The 17,972-nt window shown below is 43.1% G+C and overlaps 1 protein-coding gene across 4 annotated transcripts; it reads right to left on the bottom strand.

Annotated features, from left to right (window-relative positions):
• Nucleotides 1-1,413: 1,413 nt before the first annotated feature.
• SLC46A3 (solute carrier family 46 member 3) lies at nucleotides 1,414-17,252 on the bottom strand. Of its 4 annotated transcripts, XR_010987944.1 has the most exons (7): nucleotides 17,093-17,252; nucleotides 16,299-16,511; nucleotides 7,477-8,350; nucleotides 6,709-6,792; nucleotides 5,708-5,864; nucleotides 2,966-4,042; nucleotides 1,414-2,868 (listed from the first exon to the last, which is right to left on the bottom strand). XR_010987944.1 is itself a non-coding variant. In XM_068143329.1 (6 exons), exons 2-6 carry the CDS (start codon nucleotides 16,488-16,490, stop codon nucleotides 3,955-3,957), a joined length of 1,395 nt encoding a protein of 464 aa, XP_067999430.1. In that variant the 5' UTR covers nucleotides 16,491-16,511; nucleotides 17,093-17,252; the 3' UTR covers nucleotides 1,414-3,954. The 4 variants fall into 4 exon arrangements, 3 of the variants coding, with proteins under 3 accessions (XP_067999430.1, XP_067999450.1, XP_067999441.1); XM_068143329.1 differs by having other exon boundaries at nucleotides 1,414-4,042; XM_068143349.1 differs by lacking the exon at nucleotides 17,093-17,252 and adding an exon at nucleotides 16,756-16,947 and having other exon boundaries at nucleotides 1,414-4,042.
• Between the last annotated feature and the right edge of the window lie 720 nt (nucleotides 17,253-17,972).

Below are 17,972 nucleotides of genomic sequence, written 5' to 3'. Positions count from 1 at the left end.
GGTATTATTTGGTTTAATACTTAAATGTGTTTAAGAAGTGAAGCTTCTAAAATTGTGGGTTTTGTGCTTCAGAGCTGGAGAGATTAGGGACTTGTGCTATGAAATACAAGCTATTTAATGTACCTTGCTGAGGTTAAACAGTGGACCAATACATTGAATATGCACATGTAGACCTACTCACTGTTCTGTTTTCCATAGCTGTCCTGGCCCTTCTGTCAGCTGATACCTTTTATTAAATATCAGAATCAGCTGTTATTTTATAATTGACAGGTTTCTTGGCAATTTTGTACAAAGCAAAAGTGAACAGTTGTTATAATGCAAGCTTGGGGTTCAGTAGCCTCTTTTACTCTAGACTCAGGACAGAAAGGCTAAGGGATTACCCAGCCAAGTCTGGGGTAAATTAAGGTACTGACATGGATTTTTTTGGAGGATTTTTCAGCCTCCCTTCCTACGAGCACTGTTCCAGAGAGCAGGGAGTCATCACATAGCTATATATTACAGTACCAGTACATTACAGTACCAGTAACTATACCTTTATGGTACCTCAGCGGCCACCCTAGTTGGCCTTTCCTGGTGTTGGTTGGAAGGTGGATGCTGTTGTATCAGACCAAAATGACACTAAGACAAGTAACAGAGTTATTACTGAGTAAAATGTGGACAGGGATTAGGAGGCTGCATGTAATTTCTAGGTGGGTTTCTGCAATGGTTAGTATACTGTATTACAGTCTTGGGTGAGATTGAGTCATATTCAGAGCAAGGAAGTTGCATTGTTCATTATGTCTCTAAGGAAGCTTATTTTAGGGCTTAGCCAAGCTAGAAATCAAAACAGTACCTCTGAGCAGCTTGCAGAAGAATGTATGCTGTTCATAAAGTAATGGGAGTCAAACTGGACTGAGGTAAAGAACTTCTGAAATGAAAGGGTTGCATTTGTGCACTGTTGTAGTGTGTTCGGCTGCAGAACCAACCTCTTCTGTTTCTACAAGCCTGGTTCTGCAAAGCAGGTCCTGGAGGTAGTGACCCATGGAGGCAAGGTGGGCTGATGAGTGGAACTGGGACAGAGCCAGCCTTTGTTTTGCATTGGATCCAGCCAGGGCAAGGGGAGTAAGGCACTTGCAGATCCTGACAGGTGCAGTACAAGCCCCCACAGTGGCTTCTTGCAAACAGCAGTGCTGTCCCCACTCTGCAGTTCTCTGCCTCCTCTTGATAGTGATGTTATATGCAACATCTTTTCCTCTCCCCAAGTGCAGGAAGGAGAAGGAAAAAAAAAAATCTTCTTGCACTGCTCTTTGTTATGACCACAAAAAGTAGGTGATACCATAGTGCTGCTGTTATTGCTGTTTCTGTAAACATTCTTCCACCAGTCACCCCACTGGCCATTTATCAAAAAGAAAACCAAAGCAAGAACGACAAATACAGAGTTTTAACAAAACAAACTTCATTATTAGTTTGTCAAAATAATTTGCATTTATGTACAAATATAGCAAGTATTATAAACTTGGAAGATTTTGATTCAGTAACCTGAAGCACATTAGTACCTGGTTTCCTCAGCTTGCACCACACTAGGCACTTTAAAAACAGTCCATATGCTTCATGTGTTCTGACCTAAACTTACAGCTCTTCTTAAATGCTGTGTCTACTAGAAATATTTTGCAAACAGTAAGTACTTCATACAGCAAAATCAAACCATAACAAAGCCATTCCTGAAGTGTATGTCCTTGTTCTCATTTGGACTGACTGGCTTGCTTTGCTGTTGCCTTCTGAGTGCTAGCAGAGATGTGCATTGAAGGGGAAGTGAAGGCACACATGCCTTCTTAATTTGCTTTGCTTTTTTCAGGCAGTTTTGGGTGAAACAGTTAATTTCATAAAGCCTTACATAACTGCATAATGAAGAGGCAAGGGAGACAATGCCATCTTTGTGCAGAAATCCTTTCCATCAGTGTTTTCTTAATCTCTCTACCAGTGCCCATTATGTTTTGGACCCACTGATTCTTGTAAAACCTTAGCTCTCCAACCAGTTTGCAGCATCTTGGGCACCTCAAGAGAGGAATGAAGCAGTTTTATTTACTGGCTAGTACCTAAGCTAGCTAGGAAAAGCTAACAATCTTTAATTGCCAACATCACCCTTGGTAGTTCAGGAAATGCTAAGAAGCATAAGACCTGGCTCTAAGTGTTAGCTGTGCAATTATTCATTCCCCCTGTCCTAGATAAACAGTTCTGTTTTCACCAGTGCAGGCAGCGTGGTCACCAAGATAGAGTAAACTCACTTTTATTTCAACCTTCTTCCAAACTGCTTCTGACCACATAGCTTGGAGACAATGTTGCCATTCAAACAATGAGGAGATCTACAACAGTGTCATCATGATGTGGAACTGATATTTTTTTTTTGGTGGAGAACCACTAAGAAGTTGTGCAGAAGTACTCTGTTCACAGGATGGATATTAATGGCTGTAAGCAAAGCATTGACCATACAGCATATATTATGTGCATGTGAAGTCAATTCCCATCCATCTGCTTTCCTACAGTTTTCCTTCTGTAAATGTGACCCACTTCACATTGTTTTGGTTTCTCTGCATCTCTGTTTTGGGGGAAGACAGTCACATACCACCTACCTGTACTTTCAGGGACGAGAACAATATAGACTGTCAAACTCTCTGAAAAAAACACATGGGAGCTGTCCTTAACATGATGATATATTCACACTTCTGCTGTGCATTCCAGAAGACAGCACTGTAAATAATTTCTGCTTCATTATCTCAAGCAAAAAGGTGGAAAGTTCATGCAGAAACTGCCTCCTAGGTTTGGCAGTCTCAGCAGTTTGCACTGTGGCCCTGGGCAAGTCACTTGTCCGCTCTGTTAATGGCTCCCTTTCTGCAACAGGAAGGGTAGTATCCCTTATAGAAGGAAGTTCTTAATGGCATTTACAAAGTGCTTTGAAGATGAGAAATACTGTTCAAGTTGCTCATACCTTGTGCTGCATTCACTGCAAGCTGTTTAGATCCATTATGCAGATTCAGTCACCTCATTTCAGGGTTGTTAAAACAATAATCAAAGATCCACTGAAAAGAAATGCTATTGCAGCCTTGCTCTGGAAGAAACATTCAGGCTAAGTACAGCCAACATAACCTGAAAACAAGAGATACCTATAGGGCAAAACACAGAGGTGCCGGTGTGCACTCTCCAATGCATGGAAAATGGTAAAAATAAATGTGAGGTGTAGCCTCTGCAGAACGTAGGCCTGGGCCTCACTTCACACTCTGCAAGCTGGGTATTTTCTAACTATGACAGCTCCGTGTGAAAATCCATTTTAAGAACTAAGTCACAGGCAGGGCCACACATCGCACATTAAACTTGCACAGTCTGTGCTAACTGCAGAGCAGTCTGCTTACAGCAGGTGCAAGCATTGCCTACACTTTGGTTGCTTTCTGAAAAAAAACCCAAACTTTAGTTTGGTAATTTTAGACAGATTTAGTTTGGTAATTTTAGACAGATTTTGGGGCTTTACCATTAAGACAGGCCTACACAGTGGACTGCATCCTCAGCTGGCAAGAGCTCCACTGGCTTCATCAGTACTGCCAGCACCCTCTGAGTTGAGAAGCTTATCTCTGTCACCTCACTTAGAATGATACAAGAGTGTGTCACACTCCCCTGCTGACAATCTCAAACTTGAGAAAGGGTAAATAGAGAGTATCATCCTAATGCATTTTTTTTTTCTCCATGCTGAAAGCAGCATTAAAATCTCCACTGTCAGCCTATTTGCATAGTTAAGAGCTAGCTTTATTCAAGTGCTACAAAAAGACTGAAGAGAGTGCTTGCTACCAGTTTAGTGCTTACTGCTGCAGAGCTGCTTTGAGATTGCATCTGCAACTGTTGTGTTATCTTTATGGTCTCTGTATGACGTCATGGGCTCTGCCACTACATGTCAGATTAGAAAACCCAGGTGGGTGAATCCTTTGTTCAACTATCAACACTGTCTATGCTGGATACTTCTTCAGGTGTAAGCAGAGCCAAGTCTTCCCCATGCCAGCTTGTGCACAGAAGCCAGCTGTAAGGACACAGATAAGACATATCTTTAGCTGAGACAGTTAAATATAGCATGCTGTTTCAGCACCAGCAAAAGCATCCAATAGCACTGTTACAGATATCTTTCATGGCACAAAGCTGTTGATATATCTTAGTAAACAAAAGCAATGTCAGTACTTGCCCTTATTGCACAAGTCAAAACCACTACTGCTGTCTTTGGTAAGTATTAAACTACTATGCCTGATTTATTACTACTGGACCAACTACAATTTCTGTTCTCAAACAGCACCACTGCATGACGCTCTCAAAAAGAAAGGTTTTAGAGAAAGGTTATTCAAAGGGTGGGATATCTGAGACACTGGTGACAGAAGGAAAACCAAAATAACTTAAAAATGTATGGTGATAATAGACGACAGTCCTGAGTGCAGGATAGACTGCTGATAAATACCCGTTTACCTTTTTGCACAGAAGAGAGTGCTTTTTTAACATAAACTTTCTCTACAGTACTGAACTAAACAAAATAATAAAGCAAGTATTTACTTTGTTAATATAACTGAATTCCTTGATTTTTTCATTATTTTACTGAAAAGTGTCCTACACACACACAATCCCTTCGCTTCAATTCCCTCAGGTCTGGGACCCATCACTACCTTACTCTTAAGTTACCATTAGCGCAGCTTCTCGGAATAGACTGTTGAACACTGTAGTGAGGCAGACAGAGACTTGAAATTATATGAAATGCTCTAAAAATACAGCCTTATCACTGCCTATTTAAAATTCTTAAATGAAGCTCTTGTAGAACTGAAAAGGTGGTTGAGATAAAGTCCAAGCTTTAGGGGAAAAGATACGAGTCTCCAGCATGAGTGTCACACTCTTAAGAAAAACATATTTTTCTTCCTGAATATTAACCTGTCTAATGAAAAAGGATCCTTCTGCCACTTAGAGCTATGCTCCAGCATGCCCCAAAGACATAATTTATATTAGAAATAATGTAAAGTGAATTTTGCTTTTGTGAATACTCATGAATATCTCACTGTCAGTATTACTTGATGGTCATTAGATATGATTAGATGCAAATACTTACAGAGGCATGTGTTTTCAACCTGTCTAGAGGCTTATCCATATGGGCCTTAAAGCTAGTGTAGATCTTTTACAGATTTTAATGGCACTGGGTCACAAAAGGTACCCATGACCAAAGACCAGGACAGACTTTCCAACAAATTCACTGTGTCATGTTTCTTACCCTCATTAGCATCTAGAAGAGCTCAGATAGTGAAACTAAGCTCACACTTTTCAAGTGATATTTGTTCCTCATAGAAGACTTTCCTGTAAGAATGACTGTGTAGAGGTGCCAAACCAAGGGAAGGCATGTATATGCAGTCAAGGGTAGCTATCCCAGTAGTAGTACATTTAGAGTAGAATTCAGTTTGGGGGAATTAGGTGACAAGTTCACAGCATGGAGCTCAGGAGAGGTACTGCATCAGAGCCATAATGGAACTGATGATGGAAAATCTGCAGCAAAGGTGTAGGGGAGTAGGTGTTGAAGAGAGAAAAAGTGTGATACTAGAGCACATTAGAAAATAACTTAAGTTTGAAAACTACTGCACTAAACAATCAGCTTCAACTCATGTTAAACCAAAAATTACTGGTAAGAGCAGTCAGAAGCACTTCCCTGATCTGTACTTACCATAGGACAGCCAGTGGAATTAGACAAAGGCCTGCTGATAGGAGGAAGCTGAAGCCTGAAAACCATGCAACAGTAGCTGCATAGATAGTGTTAAAAACTAAAAGGGCAACAGTGCCGGTCACAACTTCTAAACAGGCAACGCAAGCAAACACAGCACCTGCCAAAAACAAATGGACAAATTACAAACAAAACAGGTTTTCTGAATGATCTATGTACAGTTTTTTATTGAATATGCAAGTAAAAAGCACCCAAATATCACATGTCTTTGCTATGGAACCTGATTCCTGCATCAAACTCCTTAGGTAGTCAAAGCCCTGAAGAATGCCAAGAAATTGCAAACCCAGAGGTATATGTTAACATAGTTAAGTACAAAGAGATCTTTGTTTTACTGTATAACAATACATTAAAAAGATTAAACCAAACTCAGGAAAATGCTTCTAGAAAGTACATGCTCCTCAAAACAAAATCTGGCATACTAGAACCACCTTCTGAGGCCTAACATGCCCTTTCCTGTGCTTGAAAAGGAAAGGACCTTGAGAAGCAATACATTGTATTTTTCAGGACATGTTTTAAGTAGCTGCAGGCACCCTGAAGACAGGTACACAGGTCCAAGTATTTACAAGTGCTCTGAGGGTTTGCCACCTACTGCTTACCTTTCTAAATTACTAAGTGTGACAGACTAAATAATCAAAATGTATCTTTCTCTGCATGTCAAAATCTTCTGAATGTAGAAGCACATGTGAAATCACATCTGTATAAACCCCAAGCATTCCTCTGCTTTCAAGTTCCCCATGGTCTTTATTTCTGGCACAGTAACTCCTTTGAAGGTCGAAACTTGGAGTAGTGTTTAAACACAATCTTGTTTATATTAAGTGAAAAAGCCATTAATAGCAGGGCACAGGGTCATATTAGATGGATCTGGAAAGAAAAGTGGACCTAAAATACCAGCAACTATCTGAAATTCTGTATTATTGTATTGTTTCAAATCAAATTCTACTCACCCTGCTCACCAGCGAGAACCACTTTTGACAGCATGGATCGGAGAACCGGAAGAGGCATAAAGCAGAGCAAAGATGGCAATCTTACTGTAAAGCAAAGAATCAATCCTCAGACATTGAACTAATAATAATCCCAAGATTTTATAAATACTTTGCAAATTAATTAGCCATATTCTTTTGAAAACTCAGTTCCCCAGGCAATAGAAAAGTCAAAGTAGACATGCACTGAGACACAGTTATCTAAGCATAGGGAAATTAATAAATCAAACATATCTGCATGGCACGAAACCCAAAACCTAAGCAAGTAGTTCCATTCTCTCTCCACAGACTTCATCTTTTAATTAAACATTAAATCAGTCTGAACAACCTTGCATATTTTACCTAAGACCCTTTCAAGCTGGTACATCTAGCAACTATCATAGTAGTATCATAGTATCAGTCAGGGTTGGAAGGGACCACAAGGATCATCTAGTTCCAACCCCCCTGCCATAGGCCGGGACACCCCACACTAGATCAGGCTGGACAGAGCCTCATCCAGCCTGGTCTTAAACATCTCCAGGGACGGTGCCCCAACCACCTCCCTGGACAACCCATTCCAGGGCTTCACCACTCATGGTGAAGAACTTCCTCCTCACATCCAGCCTGAATCTCCCCACCTCCAGCTTCATTCCATTCCCCCTAGTCCTATCACTGCCTGATATCCTGCATTCACTACACATAATACAGCAGTATTCTCATTGTTGACCAGGGAACAACTGATTCCCAACTCACCTAAAAACATGAGCAGAGTAGTTTTGGCAAAGGCAGCCATGACTATTCCTCCAATGTAAGAAAATATCCCAATAAAGATGATATAAATGTCTTTGAGACATTTAGAAAATAAGTACACTCCTATAAAACTGGTCAGGAAAATTGAAGTGGACGCAGCAGCTCCATATCCAATGTACACTTCATTCCAGCAGAGTGGCTCGTCCAGTTCATACAGTATAAAAAGTGAACTCCCCCCAGTCACCGCAAAGAGGTAACTCATAAAGGCAAGAAGTAACATAATTATTAAAATCCTTTTTTTATAAGGGGCAGTTTTAAAAAGCAGGTACACTCCAGAAAATGTTTCTCTGAGAAGTTCTTGAAAGGATGCCGGTGCCTCGTGCTGGAATTCAGATGCGCCTACTGTATCTCCCAGAAAAAATACAATATATATAATATTAATGACATGAAGCAGAGATGATGTGACAAATGTCCACGTGAAGCCTATTCCTCTTAGAAAGTAGCCAGATGACAGTCCTGCCAATCCAGATACAACTCCAAAGATCAAATCCACCACAGCTATTCGCGTTGTTTTCTGCTTCTCATCATGACACAGATCTGCTATAAAAGCAAAGCCTCCGCCAAGGAAAGTTGCCATACTCCCAAATAGTCCAGTTACAAACGCAACAGCAAACAGGACAGAGAGTGACAATGAAAAATATGATATTACAGTGAGACAAGTATCAGCAATCAAGGCTCCCACTGATGGTAACACAAGAGACCTTTTGCGCCCCTGGCGATCTCCATTGGCTACAATGACAAAGGCAACTATAAGGCTGGGAACTGCTCCAGTTAAGTCCAACTGCATAGTTAAAACAGAGGCTTTTCCTTGAACTTCCTGCAAGCAGAAACAAAAAATAATTGTAAATACTACATGACATTGTAAAAAAGCTTTAAAATCTGCACATAAGAGTATTACACTTACATAATGATTAGCATGCAATGTATGGTACACATTTATAGGTTATAAATTGTATTATTACAAAAGATAATACATACAATGTAATTTTATATGATTATAGAATCAGAGAATCAGTCAGGGTTGGAAAGGACCACAAGGATCATGCAGTTCCAAACCCCCTGCCATGGGCAGGGACACCTCACACTAGATCAGGCTGGCCAGAGCCTCATCCAGCCTGGTCATAAACACCTCCAGGGGCCTCAACCCTGGACAACCCATTCCAGGGCATCACCACTCTCACGGTGAAGAACTTCTTCCTCACATCCACTCTGAATCTCCCCACCTCCAGCTTCATTCCATTCCCCCTAGTCCTATTGCTACCTGATATCCTAAGAAGGCCCTCCCCAGCCTTCTTGTAGGCCCCCATCAGATACTGGATGGCCACAGTAAGGTCACCTCAGAACCTTCTTTTCTCCAGACTGACATTATATTTTGCTGCAATAAAATACATTATCATATGTTTATAAGAATCTACTATATTAAGTAATCACTAGTAAATACAAAGGAACTGCATATTCAAAGACTCCTGCTTTTGCCATTATACTTCCAATATCACCCTACATTTTAAGCCAGAACTTACTTCTTAAGATACAATTTTATGAGTACTCTTGACAGAGAGGTTTCAATGGAGACAAGACGACAATTTGTTTGGACTGTCTTTTTACAAGAGCTGGTGCTTACACTGTATCTCCTTCAGTACAGGGTATGGCAAAAGGACACTGGGCCTATTTTTATGTTTCAGAAATCAGCAGTAAAAGAGTCTCTGACTGAGAAACACAGCCCATGTTTCCTACTCACAGGAGATAATTATTTCCCCCCAAATAATCCTGCTAAGGGGGTTATGAGAAACAATTCACTGACTAGCACATTGTGCAAGTAAACAGCTAAGGATCCCAGCCTACAATGTTCATAATAAAACCCACAAATGTGAAACACAGCATTAAAAATTACACCAGCTCACAGATGTGTGAATTAACTGCTCTTAAAACCACTGGAAAGCTCTGAGTTCAGAAACTGTCCAAGTGAGTGATGTCTCTATAGATATGCTACAGCACGCACTCAGATGAGGAACAGCAGCTAACGCTATGACAATAAATCATAAATACCCACTAGGGGAAAAATTTCTGAGGTCTTTCTTAACAGAAATGCTGAAAACCCACCAGTTAACAGAACATGAATGGCTGGGGGAAAAAAGAAGAACTGAAGAAGGAAAAAAAAGAAAATCTTGTAATGCAGACAGCTGATACATGACACTCAGCAAGCTAATTCAGATCTCTCTTTTAATGCATCAATGCAGGCTTAGGCAGCAGCCACAACAGCCTTTTCAAGGGCAACTGCCTGATCAGACAGAAAAGCAGCAGGAAAAAAGGAAGGAACTTCAATCACACAAACCCTTTATACTCTGTAACACAGACTTTCAGACAAAGTAAAGTTACTTTGCCAGTTTTCAAGTTTCCTGAGGTATCACACTGACCTGAGCAAGGGTTGCACTCTTCAGTCAGTAGCAGACATAGCCATGTAAGTTTATTGTGTCCAGTTTTGGGCACCTCAATACAAGAGAGATGTTGAGGTGCTGGCATGAGTGCAGAGGGAAAAGAAGCTGGTGAAGGGCCTGGAGAATAAATCTTATTAAGAGCAACTGAACGAACTGGGGCAGTTTAGTTTGGAAAAGAGGGGGCTGAGGGGAGACCTCATTGCTGTCTACAACTACCTGAAAGGATGTTGTAGAGAGGTTGGTGCTGGTCTCTTCTCACAGGTAATTAGTGGTAGAACAAAAGGGAATGGCCTCCAGCTATGACTGGGTAGGTTTAGACTGGACATTAGGAAGAAGTTTTTCACAGAAAGAGTGGTCAGGCATTGGAATGTGCTGCCCAGGGAGGTGGTTGAGTCACCGATCCTGGATGTGTTTAAAGGTGGTTTGGATGTGGTGCTTGCAGATATGGGTTAGGAGTGAACCTTGTAGAGTAGGGTTATCAGTTGGACTTGGTGATCCTGAAGGTCTTTTCCAACCTGAATGTTTCTGTGATTCTGTAATTTCCCAAGCCATTCTCAGCCTGTACTCAAGTCATCTATATTCCGTGTTTCAGCTCAGCTGTTGCCTCTGTAGCTAACATAATTTTAAGTGAGTAGCATCCAAAAGACGAAAACCCCCTAGAATTTCCAGGAATGTACTTTGAGCAATTAAAAAGCTGCTGAACGCTTTATTAACTTCATATTTGTATTTACTGGCAAAGACTATCAATTTCTAGTTCAGTCTCTTCCTTGCTCTGCAAAAAAGCAGGATTTATTGCAAGAGGAAAATTCAAGTGATCCTGAGGCCCTCAAGGAAAGCAGTCAAGATCCCCAGCACTCTGGAGTGTTTTACTCCCTTTTCTTAAGGTGTCTGACTACTTTAGGATTAATTATGTCCTGTCCACCAAGACACCACTTTTGTCACCCTGGAAGGGTCAAAACTTTGGAAGACTGAACAAGCTGAGGTGGAAAATGATACTCTGATCCTTAGCTCCTCCGCTGCTGACAAAGAGAACTCTAGGTAATTGTAAGTATTGCTTCTTTACTAGAATCACCATGTTCAAAGACATGAGCAACAAAGAAATGCTACTACATTAGAAGTAATACTAAATGTTATTATGCATCTCAACACAATACAAATATTGTTGCCAAGCCATAATGAAGGAACAAAGGAATGAAACAACAAAGACTGTACATTTTGGAATTAACTATGCAACATAAAGAACATGCCTACATATCGAGATACCACAAATGACCATAACCTCGCTAACATAACTTGCTGTGTACTGACAAGAAGACTAACAGACAGAAGTACAGGAAAATTCCATTTGGAGTGCAAGGCACTCAACTCTGGTTGGTCTCTTCTCCCACGCAACCAGGACATGAGGATACAGTCTCAAGCTGCACCAGGGGAGGTTTAGGCTGGATGTTAGGAAGAAGTTCTTCATAGAAAGAGTGATTGGCCATTGGAATGGGCTGCCCAGGGAGGTGGTGGAGTCACCATCACTGGAGGTGTTTAGGAAGAGACTTGATGGGATGCTTGGTGCCATGTTTTAGTTGATTAGATAGTGTTGGATGATAGGTTGGACTTGATGATCTCAAAGGTCTCTTCCAACCTGGTTAATTCTATTCTATTCTATTCTATTCTATTCTATTCTATTCTATTCTATTCTATTCTATTCTATTCTATTCTATTCCATTCTATTCCAACTCCCTCAACTCCCTACTTTATGTTTTAATAAAGTCAGTGGAAAGGAACATGGAAAACAATGGGTCATACCCTCAGCTGCTTTAAACCCATGTAATGCTATTAAGTAATCCATGGAACTACATAAATTTGAAGAGAAAGGTCCAGTTTTTCAACCTGTAAATTCATACTACTCTGAAAAAATACTCATGGTGGACAGAAATAGTTTTTAGAAGTGCAGGTTGCAAAATCGAAAGAAGGAAAATAAGGAAGCAATTTGCTTATAGAAGGATTGAGAAAGGAGGATTAAGAAGTGCAGCATCTGAGACTCACCAATGTACAGGACAGGATAACCTGACAGGCTTATAAAATTTAAAATTATTACTGAGCAAAGGAAAATGTATGGGTTGAATAGTACATACAGTACTGTATGAGGATAACAGATGAAACTGGAGGATAAATAATGCTTCATTATTAACAACACATCTCTTTCCGAGCTAAAAACCCCCAAACATTATCCAAGCCAGGGACTAGAATGCTTCAAATGTTGCATTCAAATTACCTTCTGGCTCTTCTTATTACAAAACAACTTATCTCCTTCAAATTGAAAGACTATGCTTTTTGAACTACATTTGACTTTTTTGGAAGGCTCCAAATGATTTTTGTTTTCAATTTCCTTTCACACTTTAATAATAATAATAAACCAAACCAGGTTGGAAGAGACCTTCAAGATCATCGCTTCCAACCCATCAACCAATCCAACCCACCCAAACAGCTAACCCATGTCACCAAGCACCCCATCAAGACTCCTCCTGAAAACCTCCCATGATGATGACTCCACCACCTCCCCAGGCAGCCCATTCCAATGGGCAATCACTCTTTCTATATAGAACTTCTTCCTAACATCCAACCTAAAACTCCCCTGGCGCAGCCTGAGACTGTGTCCTCTTTTCTGGTACTGGCTGCCTGGGAGAAGAGACCATCATCCGCCTGTCTATAACCTCCCTTCAGGTAGTTGTAGAGAGTGATAAGGTCACCCCTGAGTCTCCTCCTCTCCAGGCTAAGCAATCACAGCTCCCTCAGCCTCTCCTCATAGGGCTTGTGTTCCAAACCCCTCACAAATTTTGTTGCCCTTCTCTGGACTCATTCCAGCAAGTCAACATCTTTCCTAAACTGAGGGGCCCAGAACTGGACACAGTACTCAAGGTGTGGCCTAACCAGTGCAGTGTGCAGGGGCAGAATGACCTCCCTGCTCCTGCTGGCCACACTTTTCTTGATGCAGGCCAGGATGCCATTGGCCCTCTTGGCTGCCTGGGCACACTGCAGGCTCATGTTCAGCCTAAGGTGAGATTAGTATAAAGCCTCTCTATTCTCAGAACAGAAGGACTGATACTAAATTAGCCGTTAAGGGAGATGTTCTTCTGAAACTTATGGCCAAACAGGGCCTATTTGGAACAGTTCACAGCAAAATTTACAGCATCTGTAAACATAAGTCATTTAGGGTGCTCTTGGAAAACACAGAACACCTACTTCATATATTCTCAGGAAAGAGCTTGAGACTGAGTTACTGGATCTATTCTTTGCCCCTACACAGGACTGAAATTAATGTGTTTTGAGCACTTTACATTCTTACACTACAGTAACAAGTGGTATCAAAATGTGGCAAGACATCCAGACAAGAGCATAATTGTTTAAAAGCTGGCAATCATCAACAGAGATGGAATACAAAGGTTGAAGGAAAGGGAACAAATGAACTTGTTGGCCATTATTCAACTACCATCTTAAATGCTTCATTTTCTCAAATATCAAATCAATTGTACTGTGTATCCTTTATGCCAAAAATCCTGTAATGATTGGTCTCGCCACAACAGAGACACTATGATACAGCTGAGATTAAGCACTCTGCATCAGTGTCTTGCAAAAACCAATATGAAGTCTTGAATCCTGAAACACAGGTGATCAGGTTGAATTTGGGGGATTTCTACCCAATCTAAAATGCAGGAAGGTTTGTGAAAGGTAGGATTGTTGATGGGCTCTGTGACTAGAACTGCATACACCACATACAGTTTTCTTAAGAGTTGCTCCTTCTACATGAGAAAATGCCCCTACAGAGCACTAAACAGAGAGCTAAAGGTTTTGTTGTTTGTTTTGGGGAGTAACATGCAAGCATTACTCAGGAAATTGGTTAACATCTCCAAATCAATTTCAGTGGGTGGCATACATTACTTTTACTTGGCTGATAAGACAGACCATAAGGCATGCTGGACTACAGTTCTGCTGACCTTTTTACTTTCGCATTCTTTCCACTAAGATCAGTTTCAACATGAGGAAGAACCTACTCCACGCTTGAAATCCTGAATTAGTTATTTGATCATCTTCAATGGAACCACATACCATTAAAAACTTTCTTTTATATATGACAAATGAGGCAGAGAAGCTCAGATGTTCAGCCCTGTGCATATGCAGCACATCAGAGATGGAAATCTGAGACGTGAGCAGAAATTTTCAAACGCCATCCTTTCAACAGCATAGGGGAATACCAGGTGACTGTTTCATAGTATCATAGTATCATTCAGGGTTGGAAGGGACCACAAGGATCATTGAGTTCCAACCCCCCTGCCATGGGCAGGGACACCCCACACTAGATCAGGCTGGACAGAGCCTCATCCAGCCTGCTCTTAAACACCTCCAGGCACGGGGCCTCAACCACCTCCCTGGACAACCCATTCCAGGGTTTCACCACTCTCATGGTGAAGAACCTCCTCCTCACATCCAGCCTGAATCTCCCCACCTCCAGCTTCATTCCATTCCCCCTAGTCCTATCACTACCTGACATCCTGAGAAGTCCTTCCCCAGCCTTCCTGTAGGCCCCCTTCTGATACTGGAAGGCCACAATTAGGTCACCTCAGAGCCTTCTCTTCTGCAGACTGAACAGCCCCAACTCCTTCAGTCTGTCCTCATAGGAGAGGTGCTCCAGCCCTCTGATCATCCTTGTGGCCCTTCTCTGGACATGTTCCAGCACCTCCACATCCCTCTTGTAATAGGGGCTCCAGAACTGGAGGCAGTATTCCAGGTGGGGTCTCACCAGAGCTGAGTAGAGGGGGAGGATCACCTCCCTCGACCTGCTGGCCACACTTCTCCTGATGCAACCCAGGATCTGATTGGCTTTGTGGGCTGCAAGTGCACACTGAGAGCTCATGTTGAGCTTTGTTTCCCTAACTCCAGCTTCTGTGGAATTTACAGTCAGAGTAACCTACTATTCTGACCCTACAGTTGTTTCACATTATGCTTAATTCAACGTAACTGCTACTTGTTGGTGCCAAGGCTGGTTCTGTTGTACCTCCTCTGGAAGCGTGTTCCCTTTGCCATACTCATAGTAGATACAGCAATCATGTGGCCACAGTGGGTCAGAGCAATGCACTGCTTCAAAAAAAAAACCTCAAAAAATTAGATGAGCTTTCTGTTGAATCAGTGCCCAGACCAAATTCAAATTGTAACCTGTAAATGTAGAACTGTGAGATAAACAACGGGGACAGCAATAACAGGGAAAGGAAAACTGACTATTATCATCTTTTCTGATGGCAGCCTACAATTAGTTCTGCTTAAGTGTAGCATTAAAACCACACTGGAAGTGTGATAGCAACAACTTGCTATCTGGCATGCTGAATACTGAAAAAGTGATAAAAATGTAACTGACCATGGGATGCCCTCATCTTGATGTCTTTGGATCTCAGCAAAGCAGACTAGCACTTTGAATGATCAACTGGACTATATTTGATTGTGCAAAGATCATTTACCCTTTTTTTTTTCCCCATTTAAAGAATCTTTTTTAAAAACATTTAATTTCCTCCATTCTCATTCTTGTAATTCCTCTGAGATAAATTTATTCTCAGATAGATCCTATTCCTGAAAGTTACAGGGCATTTGTTAAACTTTACACAGTTACAAGGAATGCTAGAAGTCACAGGGACAACTGATGGCTCATAAATACATACACAACTGTTACTGGAATGAGGAGCCTTCAGTGGTACCTGTTGTAATGTCAGCCTAGTGCCACCTTAGGCCAAATCCTGCCCAGTCCTCTCAGATGAGTTTCAATTCCTCCTAAAATATGAGTTTATCTCAACATCTTCCTGGAGACAAATCTTTGTCTTTAAAGCACTACCTCCAGGATGAGAGGAAATGACCTCAAGTTGTGCCAAGGGAGGTTCAGATTGGATATTAGAAGAAACTTCTTCACTGAAAGGGTTATTAAACACTGGAATACGCTCCCCAGGGAGGTGGCTCTAACCCCATCCTTGGAGGTGTTCAAAAGACTCATATATGTGGTGCTAAGAGATGTGGTTTAGCACCAGACTCAATAGTCAGATAATGGTTGGACTTGGTAGTCAGATAATGGTTGGACTCGATCTCAAAGGTCTTTTAATCTTTTCCAGCTGAAACTATCCTATGATTCTAATTACCTACACCAGCACAACAGGGCAGTGATGTGACAGCCGGTTACAGAACTACTGCTTTTCCATAGAGAAAAGGTTAAGTAAAGTTATATAAAAAGGAAGTTACACTGAGACAGCACCTCCTGGCTGCAAGTTTATTTACCGTTGTTATTCTTTTTTCCCTTCTTACCTTCTGCTTGATGTAAGCCGGGCTACTTTTATTCTGCTCACAGTCAGTGACATTGCTGTTGCTTATGAAAGTGGAGTTGTACTCTTCCTCCCACAGCCGCCGGTAGATGAACTGCTGTGCCAGCGGTCTTGTCAGAGCAGATGCAAATATGTAGATAAAAATGACGGGCTCCACGAACATAACCTTCCTCATTTCTGGGTTTGGGGTTTAATCCTGGGTACCAGAAAACAAAACGCAATTACTCACAAGGTGACGGGCGAACACCCGACTTGCCGGAACGCTCCACGCCGGCTGCTGACAGTTCCTACCTGCTTGGCAGACCCCAACAACCAGCCCCCCTGCCCCGAGCGCACCTGCCCCGGCCCCCTCCCGCCGCCGCTGCCCGCCGCCCGCCGCCTTCGCCGGCCGGCTGTGCCCCGCGGAGGACGCCCCCCGCCCGCTGTCCTCCGCCCCGCACCGGCCCGCGGCAGAGGTCACGCAGTGCCGCCGGTGCGTAACACCCAGGAGTGGGACGAGGAGGACAGTCGCGTCTCTCATCAGAGAAGTGTCCCCCGCCCCCCGGGGCCTGTCACCGCCCCCCGTCCGCGGCCGCTGGGAGGGCGAAGCGGGGCGCCGCCATCTCACCCCGCTGTCTCTCAATACCCCGCGGCCGGCGGGCGGGGCGCTGCGGCAGGCGGGCCCGCGGCCTGCTGCTGCGCGCCGAGCCAGGGATCCGCGGAGCAGCGACTGGCCCTGCGGAGCCCTGGCAAGACGAGGGGCCGCGGCCCGCTCTGCAGCCGTAGGGCAACGCTCACCTGAGGGGCCGAGGCGAAGGGTCTCCCCCGCGGTGTTTGTACTCATGCCGGGAGTGGCTTGGGGCTGCTGCACTTCATGACAAATCAGCTGTTTAGTGATTTCACCCCCGAGCAGCAGCGTGCCAGGCGCTGCTGGCACTCGGTGTTTATTGGGCCACAGCGTTTGTTTTGGTCCCTTACGCAATAAGGCTGTTTCTTATCGGCGTTGCCTCGGCCTCAGCTGACACCGTGCCAGTGACCTGGTGCCGCAGCTCTCGCTGCCTGGTGCTCGGCTTGGGCCCGCGGGGTCAGCCTGACCGGGGGCAGGGCAGGGGAGAGATCCGCACGACCCCGTGTCGTGGATATGCCCTCAGAAATGCACGGCAGATCCATCAACGAAAATAATAAGTTTATTTATATATATACAAACTCTGTAACGGGGTATTTACAATCGCCCTTCACAGGTATCAATATTCGGTTAGTGGAACTATCTTTACAGAATGTTACGTATGGGCATTTAAACCAAAATGATTCACAGAACTTAGAACCTAAACTGAGTCAGAGAGTGGCGGGGGAGGGGTTGGTCAGTGACCGGCAACCCTCCACCCGGAGCAATATAAACGCTACCCTAAACGAAGCTCTACAAAGGGCTCGGCTTACTCACAAGCTGAGAACTTCGTGGAGTCTTTCCTCAGTAATATTTATAATCCAGACAACGTGGCACGGATGTGCCGTAATAAGGAGGCAGGAAATGGTGCTGGCCGCGTGGCCGCACCGCGTGGCTCTGCTGTTCTCTCCCAGGATACAAAATTCCTCGCTCAGAGGGGGGGTAGTGGCAGGTCAGCAACGCTGGTTCACACGGTCTACCAGGTTTTCTCCTACGATGGATCACGCAGCGGTT

Source organism: Melanerpes formicivorus, unplaced genomic scaffold, assembly GCF_026170545.1.
Source record: "Melanerpes formicivorus ecotype bairdi unplaced genomic scaffold, bMelFor1.0.p_v2 SCAF_1, whole genome shotgun sequence".
Taxonomy (NCBI): Eukaryota; Metazoa; Chordata; class Aves; order Piciformes; family Picidae; genus Melanerpes; species Melanerpes formicivorus.
Note: the sequence above shows the minus strand (reverse complement) of the source record. Positions and strands in the feature narration are given on the sequence as shown.